The sequence below is a fragment of the Neodiprion fabricii genome, chromosome 4, assembly GCF_021155785.1.
Source record: "Neodiprion fabricii isolate iyNeoFabr1 chromosome 4, iyNeoFabr1.1, whole genome shotgun sequence".
NCBI lineage: Eukaryota > Metazoa > Arthropoda > Insecta > Hymenoptera > Diprionidae > Neodiprion > Neodiprion fabricii.
The window spans coordinates 5,777,941-5,798,305 of record NC_060242.1 but is presented as its reverse complement, the minus strand read 5'-3'; the positions used below and the strand labels follow the sequence as shown (position 1 = coordinate 5,798,305).

General features: G+C 35.1%; 1 protein-coding gene across 6 annotated transcripts in view; it reads right to left on the bottom strand.

Annotated features, from left to right (window-relative positions):
• Positions 1 to 20,365, bottom strand: part of LOC124179816 (acetylcholine receptor subunit alpha-like) — a 131,413-nt gene that overhangs the window by 49,373 nt on the left and 61,675 nt on the right. For 2 of the 6 annotated variants that reach the window (XM_046564580.1, XM_046564582.1), the window contains exon 4: positions 13,330 to 13,510. The exons of 1 other annotated variant lie outside the window; for it this stretch is intronic. In XM_046564580.1, coding sequence (XP_046420536.1) covers positions 13,330 to 13,510 — 181 coding nt within the window. Of the gene's footprint in view, positions 1 to 11,532; positions 11,714 to 13,329; positions 13,542 to 20,365 lie in introns of all 6 variants that reach the window. 3 more of the 6 variants (XM_046564581.1, XM_046564583.1, XM_046564586.1) reach the window with 2 other exon arrangements.

Sequence of the window (20,365 nt, the reverse complement as noted above, 5' to 3'; positions counted from 1 at the left end):
GAATTTTTTGAAACGTTTCTAGCCGATTATAGCGTCTCTGAGAAAGTGAATTTATATGTGATTATTAAAAAACATTCAAAACCGTCTCAAAGTTTCACCTTCTTTCAAATGATCTCACAAAAATTTTATTTTCTTTTCCAAACTATTTTTGATTAATTTCACGATGAGCTGATTTTTGATTTTAAATTACTTTTGACCGATCCGAATAATTTCGTGTCAACAGAAATCAATGTTTGACGTTTCGAGTGTAACAAAAAATATCGTGAAACATTTTTCGCTGTGTGTAATACACGTTGAAATTAGTCAGATTCTATGAAAAATGTTATAAAAATAATAGTAACGATGAATTTGCAGTTTCGAGAATGATTTTATGACCGAATTTCAACTACAATAAAAATTGTGAACCTGAAAAATACGTATATTTTGTAATAGTTTTTTGAATAAGTTGAATATTCGTCATAAATGCAATCGTTGGTCAACGCAAAATGAAGAAAAAAAAGGAAAAAAAGAATAGATTTTACTGTCTGAAATTTGACCGAAACAATATCAAAATTCGTGTAAATAATTTTATTATAAAAAAAACCGCATCTCTGTTTAAGCTTTCACACGAAATAATCACGGGATGAACATTGAATAATTATTGAAGATCAATATTTCACGTTATCTGGTTAGTTTCAGCTGGTGTATTTTAACTATGATTTTTAAACCACATAGTAAACATAACGCATATATTCAAAGATTTGAGATTGCTTTGTTAAATTCGAAGCACGTTCGGTGGATAAATTAGCAGCTGCGTTGTCTAATTTTCGGAAGCATTTACGAGTATTACACACCCTGTGTGAGCATAAGACTAACGTCTGATACATATGCGTAAATGGGGTGGAAAACCCCTCCCTGAGGATCTGAGCAAATTGAGGATTACGCAAAACCTGAGATATTAAACTTACCCAAATTATCTGTTTAAACGTCTGTTTACCCGAATTCAATTTATCGTATTAAAATAAACCGAGTGTCAAACAATTCTTAGCGATGGAAATATGAACCAAGCTGATTATAATTATATGCGTGATAAGTTTGGAAAATTACAACAAATACGGTGACTGAATTTTATTTTATCGTTATCAACATCGTTTGACGGTCATGAATTTGACATTTTTAATCTGTGGAAAAAAATTGTAAGGCTGTTCTATCATTGGTGTTAATATTGATTTTATTCCCAACTCAAGCATAAAGTTAATTTTCTTGTCCTCGAAAGTGGCATATTTTTCCCTAAAACGCATTTGCCGGAAATATGAGATTATATTTCCCCCAAATCCAAATTAGCCGGAAATATAAGGCCAATTTAAAAGTCCCAATTTTTAAATAAATATTGCGATCCGAGTTGAGTCGGAAATAAAGTCCTTTATGTAAAACAGGAATAAAAGTCCACTTTATTCCCTTGGTACGTAATGTACTATAATGTATGATGTACGAATAAAAAGATATATAAAGAGATTTCGCTCGATGTAAACGTTTGAAGAGTAAAGAAACACAAAAGACTATTTTTACACCCTCGTATAAAAATTACGATTAAAATGACTCGGACGTATAAAATTGGTATGAAGGGGGGAGGGGAGGGGGAGATGAATATGATTTTTGCCAGTGAATACAGATGAATGAAAAGCACGGCATTAACAACGCTAAGAATTTTCACGTGTGCATATTACACTGCGAAATCTAGTCATTTTCATCGAAGAAAATTTCGTGCAATTTTGTTGAAAGTAATTTTTATTACAAAAACGTAATGATTTGCGGTTTTGCATCTCGCGCGATTTTATAGGTTGATTTTTATTTTGAGTACACTTTTGCGATACACGTATAATACACGATGAATTTGCATGTAGGTAGGTTGAAGTGAACGATAGGCGTATCGAATGAGTTGTTTCGACAAGAAATTGATGCTTAAATTATTTTTATCATGTAATAGTCGTTTATCGATTATTCATCAAACTGTTATATGAAGATCTCGTAAAAAGTACAACAATCGAAAATATTCGAATTATGAAATATGGGCTTAGATATCGATGCTTTATTTTAAATCGCTTTCAAATCGTTTGAAATGTAAATTGTTAAAAAAAGTGATTAAATTTGATAAATCCTCAATGTACGACAGTCATATAATAAGATTGTTGAAAGGTATCGATTTTTTGCGAATCAACCTCCTGAAGGACTTAACAGACGAGACCGCATGTCTGCATGAAGAGAGAAAAAAAATTGTCAATAATTATTGCTCTTGAATGTGAATTATACGCAGATGATTTATCGCTAGAAATGTGATCTCTCTTTTTAGAGAACAGACAATAAAGAACAATCAATCTTGATTTACATAGGGCAATAATTATTTAATTATTACCGCGGTATGATTTATTTCGTTCATATGTATTATACGTGTGTATCACATTTTTATGTACATGTTTTAATAGGTATTTTAATATCATGTGTATGTATAGCGTACGGAACGAAACACGTAACAAACGTATATACACACATACATATATACCTATACCTACGTATATGATGCATTCCACACGAAAGCGACCTACGTATGACCCTCACAATCAACGATTCTTTTTATTTTCAAGTACGGGGTAGAGTGTAATGTAAAAAAAGTTTTTAAAAATTCATCCCTCACTGAAAATTTATATTTTTTGGGAATTACAGATTTTATACTCACTGCTCCCAGAAAGATGATCTAATTTTTGATGCAATAGCACTGATCGATTGGCTTTAAATTCTTCTCATCAATTCTTTGTTGAAAAACATAAATTTTGAGACCAAGATGAAATTGGTGAAGCTTTTGGTGTAGAAGCTACAGGCGAAAGAAATAATTCAAATTTGATAAAAATTGAATTAAATATAAATTTAAAGAATAAAAATTTATATTTTTCACGTTGTTTCTCACTTTTCAATTTATACTTGTTTCCTCAGTAGCTTCAAAACCAAAAGTTTCCCCAATTCCAACTTGGTCTAAGAATTTTTTTATTCTAAGAAAGAGTTCATCAGGAAAATTTAAAAGTCATTCGAAAATTGTGTTTTTTTGTTCTTGGGAGCTGTAAAAATAAAACCTGCAATACCAAAAAATCTAAAACTCAACGAAACATGATTTTTTTTTGTACACTCTACACCATACTTAAAAATAAATAAAATCGTCGATGACGAAGGTCAGACGTAGGTCGGTTTGTGTTGGAATGTCTCATACATATTCATACGTACATATGCATATACATGTATAGATAAATAATTACCCAACAACGCCACACAACTCCAACAGCATCCTCATGGAAAAGGTATAAAATATGATATGTGCGTTCTCAAAAATATTTGACAGCACAAGCACAACGATGTTATTAAATACTCCAGGATAAAATATGTACGAAGTAAAAGATAAGAAGGAAATAGATTGCATTTGAATAATCAATAAGCGAATAGATAGAATTTTTTCTCCTTTGACGTTTTGATTGGTTTTTATTTTTCTATTTCTTTTTCCTTTTACAACAAAGAAACTTCCCAAGATGCACTAACTCATTTTCTAGTTTCACAACGTTTTCGCAATTTTGTTATTATGTTGATCATCAGGAACGAAGGGAAATTAGACAAAGCGAGTCCAAGCCAAAAGACCCTTTCTTATAATTAGGACGCCATTGCGTCTCCGTTAATTAACTACCCCGATACCCTAATTACTCTGAAAATCATCTTTGGCATCAGCGTCGACGATACGAACGTCTTTGAAAGGATCGCGAACCTCGCGGTGAAAGAATTTCGTCACTAACTCGACTTACGAACAAAATTAACTAGAGTTAATTAAACTTTTTGACGGTTAGTAGGAAATTTTTTGGATATTCAGTGGTTGTTTTATTACTAAAAATATTTATTTTTTTTTTCTGCGCTTCGATTAATCGCAATTCGTATCTAATTATGAAACCCTGTCTTTGAATAATGGAAAACCTAATTCCTTGTAATTGTGAGTTAATCGTAAAAGGTTATTGAATTTGAAACGAATCCCGTAAGCATAGTTTGGAAAATTGAAAGAAGTTAGCGAAGCAATTACCAGCATATAAATGAAACGCTACGGAATTTAATTTGCTGTCGGATAAAATCGTAGTTCGGTAAAATTTGAATAATTTTCAAAAATTTTTCACAATTCTGATAACGCCGTGAAGATTTTGTGAAAATTTCGGATACCCAAAACATGAAACGAACTCTACACAAGACAAAGATCGCCACGACTAGGATAAGAAAATGGATTTGAAACCTAATTGAAATACAATCAAATTCGACACGGGAAATTACGACAAATAAATGCGAACTTTTGCAAATGAACTTGTTAATAAAAGCTGCAACTAGTTATATTTTTGCAGCTATGAAGCGCAGCTTTAAGTCGCAGTAATCCAAGTGCAAAGTCAATGACTCGACGAATGACTCGCTAATCAACCGTGATGACTTCACGTGACGCGGTCAGTCATCTGAGATTTTGAGTTTAATTTTAGCACGATTCACTACGCTTATGGCTAATTCTAATCACTGAGTTTAGAAACAAGTTTTTCGCTACAGAAATCAGACCACTGATATTGCAATAATTTTGCAAATTGGAAATCGAGTAATCATAATTTGCAAGTTTTCGCAAACAGAAAAAAAAAAGAAATAATGCTTTTAAAATTTTAATTGAAAGATATAATTGTTTTTGCACGCTTTTGACAAAATTCCAGAAGGATCAGAGCTGATGTAATAAAGTTCTTGGATAATATTTAATCGTGATTAACGGAACGGCTCGTGAAAACAACGATTGTAGAAAATTCTGCAGTGTTTAACGGGTAACAGAAATACTTGATGTACAACTGTTGTTTGAATGCGAAAAGTTTTGCGCGTTACGATGAAGTATTCGAAGGAGAAGAAAATAAGAAGTAAGATAAGTTACTTACTAAGCGAAAATTCTCAATTTAAGTGGCATCGATTTCCCGTCGTATTTTATCGTTCTAACGTCATTGGATTCGAAAAATAGTAGAGAAAGTGAGTGGGAAAGTTTTTGTTTCCGAACGTGGAATGTTAATCTCGCCAACGTTTTCTATGAATATTTTATAAATGGGCAAAAGGAAAAAAAAAAAAAAACGGGTATTCGTGTAAATTGAAAATTTCGTGACGCTTATTTACGAGTATGAAAAAAGCTTGGGGAATTTCGCGTCAAAGGAATAAATAAATTGATGAATAAATAATTGTAAAAATCCCGAAATCCACACCGAGTTCAAAGATCGTAATGGCGAGCTTTTATCAAACCATTCAAACCCATAACGAACGAGGGCGCGGCCACGGTTTTCCATCCTTCTAACCCCTGCAGCGATAGCGGAAGAAGAGACACGGAGGGATATACAAACGGGGGTGAGAGAAGAATGCAGGGATGAAAGCAATAACGATTCTCCCTACTCTCCGGTTCCGGGGAGAATCTACAACTGACAATGAAATTAACGCTCGGCATATTATAAATTACAACGTTTATTTATTATTCCTTACCCCTAAAGCGAAAGCTTTTTACTCGCACAGCTGACGGTTTAATTTACATTTTTTTTCTTCTACCCATCAATTATTCTTAGTTTTCGTAATTCCTTTTTTTCTTCCGCATAAAAATTTTCCCTCTCAGGATTCAACGAGCAGTTTGAATTTGATGTTAATATATTGTAATGACGTTGAGTCTGCACAAAAATTTTATAGCAAATTAGGAATACATGTCACAGGTTTTTTTTTAACCGTTTAAAACTAATCTGATCATTCGTAAAAAATATCAAAACGAATTACCGGTAGTAATTTCGAATGAAAAGTGAATAAATCGATTTAGAAAGTGAAATTATTTAAACGAAGGAAAATTATAAAAATTATCAGTTACTGCAAGTGTTAAATATTCTTACTATTATCAACGTTGTATTTTATCGTCGTGTTCGATATCTTTTTGAAAGGAAGAAACGTTTCGACGGTTTGGTTTCATCGGTTAAACTAACACCGGCTGCCTCGACAAATCACTTGAGTGAGCTACTCTTTACCTAAATTCTTGATTTTGGAATTCAACGACTGTCATTTCCAGCCTCGGAATCAGCTGCGCGCACTTTGGCTGGCAAATAAGGCAAATCGGACATCGAACAACCGGCAGAAAACCACGAAATTCAATTACACATAGCTATATGGTTGTCCCGTATACCTAAATACCGGGAGAATCTCTTGAAACTTGAATATCAACCGCGCATGCGCGAGTTTTATCGGCTGTTCGCGCAGGCTGGCCATCCCGAGTTTTCAGCTGTCAAACTGTTTCTGGCGGCGATGCAGTTGATAGGAATTTTCGAGGTTAGAATCTCAAATAATCGAGGCAGCGACTCGGAAAGGTTTGGGAAGCGTTTGTTGTCGGGTCGGAAAGTCGATTCTTCAAAGAACGGTCGGAATTTAACGCTTACGCTCTTTGAAAATTCAAACGTACACATTTTGCGCAGGTTGGCTCGCCTGCGTCACAGACAAGAATATCGCTGGGGCAAGATTTGGCCGACCAATGAGATTGAATTATTTGGCGCATGCGCGGTTGATTTTCAAGTTTCAAGAAATTGTCCCGGTATGTGTTTATTTCGGGCCAACGAGGCGCTACCTATGACCCTAGAATTCATCCATCAACGTCAGCTAACTACTTCCATTTTAGGTCAGGCGAATTATCAAACAAAACCCACATACGTTCCAGTAATCTCTAAATTGTTATGAGGGATAAGCGGCAAGTGTTTGAGAAGTTGATTGATTTTTTTGACATTTTGTTTCGCCGGATATAAGGAATTTTTTTGTTTTCTGCATCAACAGAATTATCTATATGTTGTACAAACCAGCTGATATGATAATCGCTAATTTTGCGGCAGTATAAATTTATTTATTCAATGAAGCGACCAAAGACTAAAAACAGCAATTATCATTGGTGAAATTCTTGAAAAATTGATTTTCCATATTAGTACAGTATCGATAAATTCTAAAATTATTCAATAACTTTACCGTTGCAGAAATAAAATAAAAGACTGGATGTGAAATTTCATTAACGCAACTGCATAAATTGTTTCTCTAACAACGATTAAAAATTAAAAACCGTACAAATCACTGGTGAAATTGCAGAAAAATTGATTTTCAGCTTCAATGCACCGAAAGATTGTTAAAATATTGATTAATTTCACTACTGCGAAAATAAAGCAAGCCAACGGATGTGAAATATAATTGATAACTACCGAACAAAGATATTGCTGAAAATAAAAAGCTGCCGATCGTTCCTCTTCAACAAGTCTTGGATAAACTCGCTTCGCCTCGTATAACCAACTCGATAAGCTGTACAGTGCCTGTTATACCCGTAAGGGTGATAATTTCCACCGGAATACCGATAATACCGTATATCCGGTTGCAGGGTGCGGAACGCCGGCGTCGCGACGGTGAGTTTCTGCTTATTTACCGGAAGTTCAGCTTTGCGAGTTCCAATGAAGGAAAACTCTACGAAAAGTAAGATCAGCGACTGATCGATGCGCGTAATTGCATCTCAATTTCAATAGTTTTTCAATTATTATTGATACTCTATCTAGTGAAAAAAAGAGGAAAAAAGAAACGCAAAAAAGACTTCTCAACTTTATCTACTCGAGATCGAAGAAAAATGATTAATCAACCATTTTGAAGAGTTAAAGACGCATTTATTTCGTTGCTCGTCGTTTCTCGGGCAGCAAAGATCATTATTCACGTGATCTTATTTAATTATTTAGAAAAAAAAATTTGTGGTACGCGTTATAATTTGCAATCAGAATTACAATACGCGTATATCTATGTATTAAGTGCCAATTTAAAATTTTCTATTCATATTGGATCGTTTCTGAAAATTATTATATATACATCACATAGCATGAACTGAAAATCATTTTCAAAGTTGAGAAATATTTTTCAATGTGCACGAATTGCTTGGACTTTTTTTTTGCCTAGGAATCAGAACGCTGTTTAGAATATTTTTCGAAGGCAGGATAAAAAATACACGTGTCGGGATAATTACTAAATAATTAGAAGTTGTTTCGCGAAAGAGACTAAATTTTGAAGCTGCATCGGGAAAATCTAGTGTAAACGAGCTCATTATAAACGCGTGCAATATAATTATAATATTCCTTCGGCACAAAGCGAAACTTTCACCGGTCTTTGAAGGTGTAGAAGAATAGGTGACAAATACGGTGTTCCTTTATAGACTCGAAAAGTAACCACGTGTATATAATTATCGCACTTTGCTACACCTTGAATATGTATATATTTATATACATATTTTAGTTGTATTCTCATACAATTGAAGAGGTAGAGAATCTTTAATTATATGGTCTACGCGTAGAAGATGTAAAATGCGTTGATATAACGCATGACAAAGAAATTTTCTTGTAGAAAGAATTGAGGTTTTGAACTTTTAATTTTCAGCGTGAAACTTTGAAATAATTGTAAAAAAGCAGCTCTGTATTGCGTGAAATTTTAATCCCGGGTCTCCTAAATTCACAGACAATAAAAATAAAAAGGAAAGTATTAAGCAAAGAAAATTTTTGATTCGTTATTATCTCGAGAAAGAAAATTGTTTCTACCTTTTATGTTACTCCCTGCATGCATGTATCATACATATGTATACAAAGAAATAAATCGTGGCTTATCAATTGCGTTGCTGAAATAAAATGTCGCAGTTTTTGCATTTCTACATTGTACGAACAAAATTCGGCAACCGCGAATACAACATAGACTAGAAGTTTCTGAATGGCTGCAATTAACACCTCGGACGAGATATTACGTAGAATATTTAACGAGACGAGTCCGACGGGCAACGGGAGGAATGAAAAAAAAATCGAACTTCGGAGATAAAAAGAAGCCGGAATACAATATAATGCATAACGAACCGCACGCGAGTTTCCCCGATGATAATTAGTGACGTCGATGTGCCGCGAAAGAGGATGAAACGCGTTTCGAACCTCGGAGGGAGAACTTGATAATAACAGCGAAGAAATATAAAACAAACATCCGAAAGAGAGAAACGAAGCACTTTCAACATTAAAGAGCTACGCGAGGCGGGGGCTTCAATCTGTGGAAAACGGGGTGCCGAGAATAGGGGTGGAATTGCTGGAGTGACGGCCGTGACACCCCAGCTTTTTTCATCCGAATCCTTCGGCACTCCGAGGATAAAAGCACAGGATGCGTATCGCGTATCGCGACTTCCCGATGTTGACAAAAAGGAAACGCCATCGCGTTAATATTTGATACGACCATCGATATTTCATCGTGTAAAAAAGCCGAGGGAATATTTTCATTCTTCATCCTCCCGCCCGGCGAGTAGTCTTGGATTTTTATTTTTTTCCTTTTTTTTTTTCTCTCACTCTTTTCAATTATACGAAACAAGCAGTAAAATATTAAGAGTTCTGTGTACAGATCCCGATACCGACGTCCTACCGACATTTTAGCCACTTCACACCTCAGACACAAACCCTTTTTTTCGATTAAGGTTAATCCCCACTCCGGTCAACTTTATCGATCGTCGGAAAAAGAGGTTTGCGTCTGAGCTGTAAAGTGGATAAGAACGTCGGTATCGGGATCTGTACGCAGTACTCTTCTTATTACACTACTGAAATAACATTATTCGCTTGATTCAACCGATCAGTGCTTCGTTCCTGTAAAGTTTACACGTGAATTTAACGAATTCGAGTAATTTGTTTGACGTTTGCTGGATCTAGGTAGCCAAAATTTTTTCTTTCAATTTTATAACCAATAATTTGTGACCATATTATACAGTTGAAATACAAGTGCGTCATACAGCGGATTTTTTTGATTTACTTTATTTTATTGTTATATATTTGTGCGATATTAAAATCCCAAGTGCCGTTGAAGAAATTGTACAAAAAAATCTACGCATCGTCTCGAGTAGTTAGAAATGAAAGCGAAAAAAAAAAAAAACAAACCCACCCATACAATGCAATAATATTAGAATTGTGCATAATTCTACTACGTAGAATGAAAATCTTTGTAACTGAAAAAAAAAGTGAAGATATGGTACAAAAATAACGAATAAATAACACAAAGATTAACAAGTGAAGGGAAATGCTTGCTGAATTATTGCTCTATGATCGCCTCATGCGTGCAAATCTATATTCTCTAATAATATGTAACGTTCAGCAAAAATGATCAGCCATTAATTACTCACAATGTATTATGTATTATACAATTATATAACAAACAATCTAAAACACACGTTCTACGATGTCTCGTTATGTATATAAGTATACATGTAAATACGTTATAGATAAAGCTAATAGCCGTATAATCATCATCTATCAATGCATATTACGGGAATAATGAATAATCTGCAGAGTATCGTAACGTTTATTGTGTTGTGTGTGTCAATGATTTTCATTATCGCCTGTACAGAGGTTACGTTATTTTTTTTCTCCCTCTCATTTTCGTTTCGTATTACGCCAAGTTGTCGTACAAATTAATTATTCGCCTGTAATGAATTAATAAGGAAGAAAAAAAAAAAAAAAACCCGTCACCGCAATTTTACCAACGATATTCAATAATTACTCATCGGAATATCGTATTTTTTTTTTCCATATCGTACGCGTTTTTGATGCTGAATCATATACCGCTTATGTTATTATATTATACGATGATAATATAATATGTATGTAAACATTGTGCTTCGTTGTATGATTATTATATATATATATATATGTATGAATATGTAAATGTATATACATATGCAATATATCTCTGTACTTTTGGCGAGAGTATATCAATGCTTTTTTCGTACAATAACTATATAAATTACACATTTTTATACACAAGACGTATACTGTATGCACATTTATTAACTTCGGTCATCCTTTGTACAACCAATTTTATACCTTTCCCACGTGTTTCGAGCGTAGTGACGTCCAACAGCTATGCACAATCAGTACCTATATAGCTTAGCCTTTACAATTTATCTGCTCTTTATCCGTAGTATTTAATTATAAAGATCTTCCAACGGACCTACAAATATTACAAGACGAACTTTCACGATAACGAAAGAATTTGTTAAACGAGCGTTTAAACTGTATCGGCAAACTTGTCGATATCATCGAACGCACGTTTCATAAATACGATAACAATAATAATAACAATATGTAATAATAATAATAATAACGTATAATAAAATGAAAAAATTTTCAACAATTCGTAACACATATATAGATATATATCTATCAATATTAATGAACGACATCGATCAAACTGCTAATAATTATTTATATAATATTTATGTAATATATATATATACATATATATAATGTAATATATGACACGTCCAACGTACAGCCGGCGGCACGCAGCATTCCTAAAAGTGTTGCAAGAAACGAAGGAAAAAACTTTGAAAAAAAAAATATATATATATATACAAAAAACAAAAACAAAAGAAGGTAAACGAAAATGAAAAAGGAAATCGTTGTTAATCACCACCTTGAAACCGTCATAGGTCCAGGAGCCTAACTTCAATACACAGGTTTGTACGTCGTATGGAAAGAACTCAACGTCAATCGAGCAGGACGATTTATAAACTGCCGGTGGCTGCCATACAACCAGTCCAGTATAGTAGACGATTGCCTTGGTCATCAGGGTCACCTCGTAGTTTCCGTCGGCGCTGGAATCACCGAAGAAAGAACGCGGCGTGACCCTTGGGAATAATCCTGAAACGTCCTCGGAGAAGATGGTCTGCCACCGTTTCTATGGTGTAACGTATCATTTTTATTATGGATCAAGGGATAAACTTAATGTAGGACCGTTTTTAACCGGATCGATTTCTCGCTTCGTCGATATCTGATTTATGGAAGGTTCTTGTTTTTTTTTTCTCCACGATTCAAATCCCGTACAGTTTTTAGATAATTTTCAAAACTCGGGAGATGGAAATTGTAATTATAAAGCGAGTAACTCAAGTTTGGTGCTCGTGTGATATGTATTGTAACTTTGAGTACTCGGAGTAGTTTCTCGCACAATTAGTTGATAAGTTTGCACGAGCCGCGCTTAGTCTTCGCGCTAAGTTTGAACATGACTATGCAAGACGATAATCATCGGATGATCGGTTTTCAGTACCGTATTTAACGAAGCTGAGAACTCAACGGGGGGACGAGAAATTTTCAAAATTATAGAAGCGAATCGACGTCTGTTAAATCGGTGGCAGTCCTTCAAATCACGTTATATTTGCTATTCGCTGGTAATTTCGTTGCTCCTTCGACTACATGTTGGACATCGCGTGTAACGTGAGATTGAAATTGTAGATCGAAAAACGTCCAAGATTTTTGCATAACTTCGAAAACTACTTCTTTTCGATAATTTAATATGCTTTTCTACATATTTCAGGCCATTGCAGTAAGCATTTTCAGCCTATTTTGTACATCTTTTAAACAACCATCGAAACGTCTTACCGCATTTTATTTCATGAACGAGTCAGACGGGCAATTTTATAGCACAGGTCGAATCAACGTCTGTATTTATGCAATTGAGGCTCAAATCAGCTGAAAAAACCGCCTGAATTTATGCAATTCGGAATTAACGTTATGGAAATGTAATTTTAGTTACCAAAAATTGGACGGATTTGCGACTCGTGTTTGTTGTGTTGCATAAATGCAGGCGGATTTACTTTACCTTGTATTTTGCCCACGTGACAATTTCACGAAACAACTCGGGGTAAGCATCGCGAAACGTTTAAAATTATCGAAAGAAATCCCTTTCAAACAAAATCTTGCTTCTTCGACTTGTATTTACGAAAACGCAGATTTTTCGCCGGGAAGTTAGGAGCTGATAAGAAAAGACTAAACAATTTGTAAACGTTCCCCGATGAACTTTATAATTGTAAATTTGCCAGAACGATGAAGTTAAAGGAGCAGCGAATTTCCGTGGAAAAATCTGTCGAAAAATGAGAGTTCAAATCACACGGCCTGTACATGTATACCTGTGAGTAGGTTATGTTTTTTTTTTCATGTTTTTTTTGTTTTCCCAAAATTGAACAAATACACGATACGTATACATGTACACGGTATTAGACGTACATAATGTAACACATAACACAGATACAGACAAATCGATAATACACAAAATATACATATACATATATATATATATAATATATATGTAAAAGGTGGCGGAGCACAGGTTGGTGGTTGTTGAAGAATTGGCTGTCGTGGTTTAAAGATGCGGGCTGATAAATCGTGGAATAAATCAATCAGTCAATCGGCTTATCATCTACCATGCGGAATTTACCTTGAAGCCGTCATAGGTCCACGACCCAAACTTGAGGACGCAGGTCTGCTCATCGAAGGGGAAATACTCGACGTCAATTTCGCAGGATGACTTATATATGGCGGGGGGCTTCCACTCGACCAGACCCTGGTGATAGATCGTCGCCTTCGTGGCTAGCGTCACCTCGAAGTTACCGTCCGCGCTGCGATCGAGGACATTAGTGGTTCTGGGCGCTGCGGCGGGCGTGCGCATTTTTTTACTTTCAATGATTTTCATCTATCAACATCCTCCGATCTCTAATAACCCTATCACATGAAATCCTACTATCCTCGTCTAGCTTTGTATCCCCGATGTTTTCCGTCAAACTTTTCGCTGAACGCCTGCAGTCATGGCAACCAGGGCTACATTTTCAATGCGCAGTGATACAACGTGCCATATCGGTTGCCTATCCGCCGGCGTTCAGCGGCGTAAACGCCTGCGGGCAGGCAACTGAGGCTACATTTTCAATACGAAGCTATACGACGTGTAGCATCGGTTGCCTATCTGCCGGCGTTCAGCGGCGAGTTTTACAGAAAACCTTCTGTATACACCTGGATGTAAAAAAAAACTGAATGGTAAAGGCGGCTAAATTCTTATAGTTGTATGTGAAACTGATGAAAATTTATGACGACACCAAATAAAGGTATAACATTCAATTTGAAGAAAATTTTTCTTCATTTCATCCTTGAATGACATATTTTCACCAACTTGTTCGGACGGATTTGGCAGAATGAGGCAACTTCATTAATTCAAGTCGAGATTTACTTTCCAACGGGATTATTATATTATACAACTGAAATTCATTAGCCTTTAACCTTTCGTTTTTTTTTTATTTTGGTACGTACAACCCTATCCAGTTTGTTTAAAAATCATTTTACTCATTTTCTTTTACATCTTCTGCTCTTCCAATCCTAATTTTTTTATTTCAGACTTAATTCTCTCTGTTTTATATTGTTGTTTACACAGTCCACTCAAACTTCCCACTCCAAGCTTATCCCCAATCTTTCTCGAGCTGATGTATCAACCATAATTTTAATCAACAGTGCAGTTGTCATGTTTCTTACGCTTCGAAAACATCATAATTTATATCACGTGCGTACAATACGTCCGAAATTTATTGATCTAGTTATTAATTAATCTTTTCCGTTTCATCTTTCTGTACATAATTCAGTTCAAATATTAATAAAAAATGTCGTCATTCCCCTACGAAGAAACTTAATTGGATTGCCCCAGATTAAACTTAATGAAGTTTTCTATAAACTGAATAAAACCGGAAGAGTAAATTTGTCGACGATAATACGTTCATCAAAATTTCCTCAAACGACGATCACTTTTCGGAAAAATTTGTCCAAGTAATCATTAGGAGATTTCATTTGGCAAAAAAGTGATCGAAACAACGAGTGAATATTCTGTGTAAAATGATTTGATGATCACGGGTTAATCTGAATCTTTCAGGATATAACGAGAGGCCGATAAGATCGGTATCAAAGGGTCGAAATTTGTTCGATCGAAGGAGGCGCACGTTTCTCGACGAATTTGTCCCGTCGTTTGTGGTTCCCTAATCGGGTTAATCTGACGACGTTGCCGCGAGGGGTAGAAAATACCGGATAAGGGATACGTGGGCATGTATCGAGGGCAAGTTTCGGCGAGAATTCGAGCCGATCGCGTCTTACCGAACGGTTATTCCCGCCTCGGTTAATCCCCTGGGAACGCGGAGAAGTCCCGTGCCCGTGTTCTTCGTCCTCGACAAACCAGCCGCGTCTAATCCCTCATACCTCGCAGGATTCGAGGGCCCTCCTCTCCTCCTCCTTTCCTCCCCCCGCGGAGAGTTTCGAAATAAATTGCCCAGCCCTGAGCAAGCAAGCCGTGGATTCAATACCGAAATTCGGTTAAATATTTGCACGGCGGAACGTAGAGTTTATTTGAAAATTTGTACATTTTCCTCATCATCGTTATCGCGTGCATGTAACGCGAGTTAGTACGAAGGGAGAGATAATTCCCAGATATAATTATAAACGCGGTTCATTTTATGCTCAGGGTTATTGTTATTTCAAGTTCAAAAATACGAGGTCAAGTGTTGGTCGTATTTTTTTTTCATCAATTGGGTTATCGATAATATTTCGATTTTCTCACTCATAGAGTTCAAATAATCACGAGCTTGAAAAATTTTCGGTAAGAAAACAAGCCGTAAAAACAGTTTTTTTCTCCATACTTTTCGTCATCCTGAAAATGGATCGAAGACTGTCGGTCTGTCCGACAAACTTACGCGCGATGATCCGAAGAAACGTCCGATTGAAAAATTTGAAACTTACGGAACTTGGCAGTTAAATGAAAAAGTTTTGAAAGCATGTTAGAAAATAAGATGTCTGAAACGCAATAAGTTTATAAATTAAAAAAAAAAAAGTAAATTTACGAATTGGGAAAAACATGACCGTTTATTTGGAATAAAATTAAAAATCGATTTATTTCCGGTACAAACGCAAGTTCAAATCAAACGAGACATGGCAATTTTTCACGCCCATCATTTCGTTTTGAAATCCTGTAAGTTTCAAATTTTCACATCCAGCCGTTTCGAGATCATCGCGGGAATTTTTTTGAGAGACCGATATTTGTTTGAAAAGCTGTTTTTCGGATTCCGGAGATTAGAAAACGTGAATAAAACGAATATTTTTCAAACGAACAATCGAGCTAAGCTGTGCTTCTTTGTTCGCAAATTTTTTAAGCAAGTTTTTAAAATTACTTCCTTGTTCGAAACAAGGGCAGAGGAAGTATTCGAGGGTGAAAACAGTGAACTTGGGTAATGGTTTCCATCTTCTCCGACCCGCCGCACGTTTTTCGGTCTCCATCCAATTACGTATTATATACCTACCCTAGTAGTCAATAGGGGAATTTCCCCAGCGATACACTCGCGACCCATATTCTCTTATTTCGCATTCGCCGTTCCTCCCACGCCACTCGCAAATATAAAACTAAAGAAAACGTCTGGCTGAGGGAAAACCGTTTGTAGGTAATTTTAATAATCTTAGCCAGAATTTAAAGTGTTTCCAGAATACGCGAAACGGGAAGAAAATTCTCACTTTTCAATTTCTTTCCAATTTCAGAAATTATATTTCTACTCGCTTCGCATTGTTTGATTAAGATGTTGTTCATTTTTTTGTTTTTTTTTTTATCTTTCTCCGTTTTTTTTCCATGTCCTAGTTTGAAAGTTCAGAGTTAATTCTGTGTTTGAATCTATAATTTACAAATTATTGTTTGAAACGATTGTTTTGATAAATTATGAGTTTATTGATTAATACTTTATCACGATCTTGAAAACAATCTATTTTTGATATTTGGGAACACTCGCGTCAAGCAAAATATTCGTTTCAGCTAACAAGGTGAGCTAAAATTCGTTCAATTGTGAACAAATGGTTGAAATTATTGTAAAGAATGAAAATCATGAGTCGCTTTGAATTGTTTTGTTCTGCCTGATGAAATATTATTTTCCAATTTACCAAAGCTGTCAAATTGCTGACAGTAATGGCTCGTCAAATGTCGAATCTCGTGCCGTAGGATGTGCAACGCAATTATTAGTTCGAAACGAAATTCATTGCTTCAATTTCTGATTCGACCACATTATAACGTCTGCATGTATCACCGACATATACATATGTACATCTGCATCTACCACGTTCCTTGTTTATTCACGTGATCCGTGAGATAGTAGGTGAAAAAATAAATAAATAAATAAATAAATAAAAAAGAGAACGAAAGATTAATCGATTGAATTCTTATTACACTCTGAAATGTAATCGAACAAATTCATTATTTATGAAAGAGGAAAGTGAACTGTACTCAGAAAATTTTTTGCCAACACCGTGGAGAAAATCAACAGAGAATATTATACCCTCAAAGTATTTGAAAAGTTTTCTCAGGGGTTGGACGATATTAGGTTTTCGGCTGATATTATCTAAACGGCTGAGCGAAGGAAAATATTGTTAAACTTTCGTCCGTGTCTTATTAAGTTATAGGTATATATACAGGTATATTTATATCTTTATAAAGCGGCGGATTTTTGCGGTCAAATATTGTAAGCCTGCAATCGAGGTTTGAAAATGTTTTTGAGTTGAGTGAAAAAATATGTAAATTGATTTTTGTATCCAATTTTTTTTTTTTTTTTCATTTAGTTTCAAGTCAACGTTTCTTTTGTTTTTTTTTTTTTTTTTTTATTCGCATCGCGGGACAAAACGTGAGAGTGAAAACCGCGATGTGATCGAGGGTGAAAATTAAACGTTGCCGATGGAAAAGAGGCGTGCACGATATCGAGGCGTGAGAGATTCGTCGCTTCACGATGACGCCGGAAATTGTATATCGAATTCTTTCTGGCGGCTATATCAACTGAATATTCAATTTCCTTGCGGTTGAATTAATTCTGAAAATCTTCACAGCCTCCGCTTTCGTGGCCTTAACGTTACGACCAAACAACTCGCTTCGTTTTTTACCTGAATATTCAAAGACTCGTCTACTTCACTCGCTATTCACAATTAATCTGTAAATAGTTGTGAATAACAATTAAATAATCTCGCCGATATTTCCCAAAAACGGAATTTCAACTTATACAGTTCATCTTGAAGTCCAATTATCTCGAATTTATAAAGTTTCTTTTTTTCTGCAATCATTCTTTCCATAACGAATATCAACAAGGATTCAGATTTTTTCCTCCAACTGTTGTTGGCAAATTTCTTGTCTTTGGTTTAATTTTTTTTTTTTTTATAGCACAGGAAGTTAAATTTGATTATTTTATGAAATTTTCCGCACCATTGGATTATTTTTTTTCCACAACTTTAATAATTGTATTTGATTTTTATTTTTTTCAACCGAAAGATGATACATGTATACAGGGTGGGCCAAAAGAACGGGAACGATTTTAAACGTGAATAAAATCTAAGCGTATCGACCGATTTTCGATGACAGAATTTTAACTTTGAAGCGCGCGTTTTGATTCCAGTTTTACAAGAAACGTTTCGTATCGTGAAAATAAAATCCCGGAGAATTTGTAAAAACACCAGAATTATTCTTAGAATCACAATTTCAGGAAAAAAAAAAAAAGAAAAATCAGTTGAACTTTCTTTAATATTAATTTTCTTCAATATCACAGCGATTTCGATCAAAATCTGTTGTATCTGAACAAACAATACAGAATTTTCCAGAACTTAAAACACGAAATGAAAGATTCGTTCTTTTATTTTCTAGAAAAAAAAATAAAATTTCCGGAAGTCGGTTAACACGTTCAGATTTTATTCACGTTTGAAATCGGTCCCATTTTTTTCATTTATTTATTTATTTATTCTTTTTTGAGCCACCCTGTATATATACGTAATGGCAACGGAGCTTGGGACCGAAAAAATTTTTTCCTCAACGTTTTAAAGGCTACCAATTTATTTACAAAACTCGACTCCGAAGAAAGTAGCCGCAGTGCAGAATCTCTGCGATTCGATGATAAAAAAAAAAAAACTTCCACAGTTCCATTGACAACCGTCAATTAATTTACCCTTTCAAACTCCACGGGGGGACGGAAAAAATCATTTGACGAAACAACTCGAATGAGGTACGCAGTGAAAGGAGGCCGCTATGTTGATAATCTTAGGACTTGGACCGACCCCGGATATTCAAATTGTAAAGGCGACTTTCTTCTTGACATCCGGATCGCCGAGTGATCCTCCACTTTGATACTCATTAATAATTTATGACGTAAACCAATTACATTATTCAACGAAATCCGTTTCATTCCGAGAGGAAATTTCTACCGTTGCGCGGATTACTTCAAAGTGCTTCACTATTTTCATTGTTTTACGTAACCGATAAACAAGTAACCAACAATATCGATCAACACAAATACTAGAAACTGTAAAAATATTCGTCAATTAAAATTCAATCAACAGTTATTACAATGATCCCAAGAATTGAAATTACGATGCAAAATCGATCGTGCAAATTCGTTTTACCACCACGGATGAAAAATCGATGCAAAAGTGGTAAGAATCGCGAGTAAATGAATTGAAAGAAGAAAAAAAGAAAAAAAAAAAAAAAAACGACAACGTTTATGTGTAAAAGTAAGGAAACTGATGAGAAATAAACGAACAAAAATTGAAAAACACACACACACTCGTTTGAAAGAAAACTGGCGGACAAACAATAGTAAAAATAAAATCTAAATACCACCCTCTCAAAGTACAAAGGCGAGCGAAAAAGTACCGCTGATTTAGCACCGAGTGCACTCCGGTTCTCTGGATACAATAGCGAATGGTTATATCCCTGACCGCTTTTCCCGCTTTCGTCCCCCGCCTCCAAGTTTCCGTTAACACTTCTTTTTCCAGCATCCCATCGTCGCCTGCACTCCACCTCGTCTTCATCTTCGGCCAAAAAAACTCGCAAGCCTTTTCACTATTAAACCTTGACATTATTTTCCCTAGGTGAGAAACTCGACCGCATTTCGATACTCTTGAAGGTCTTTCGCGCGGCTTGAAACTTGGACTTGAAGTTTGATTTGATTTTATTTATTTATTTATTTATTTATTTTATTTCTAGTAACGTCAATCGTTTTTAAACCGGATTTACCAGTATAAGGTCAGAGTTGTGTAACTATACTGCAAAATTTTGAATGATTCTAGGCATGCATGTATCGAAAAAGCTGCGTGTTATTGCTAGGAAAATTTGGGCCGTCATAGTTATTAAAAGATTATCATAAAATTGAATTTCTTGTAACAACGGTTCGAACATTATTGGAATTACAAGAAAGTATCGTACAAGCAACACATTTAGTTTGACTATAGTTGTCGATACTAAATTTTCTGATTATTGAGACGTTGAATTTATTTGTTCAGTTGATTGACTAAATACTTTTACGCAAACAATGCATTAACGCTAATTTATTTCCACACCAGCATTCAATTATCGAAATGGTTGCGAGAAACTGAATATATATTCAAAAAGAAACGGACATTTATCTCAAAGTGCGCAGCTTTTTGGGATCGGATGA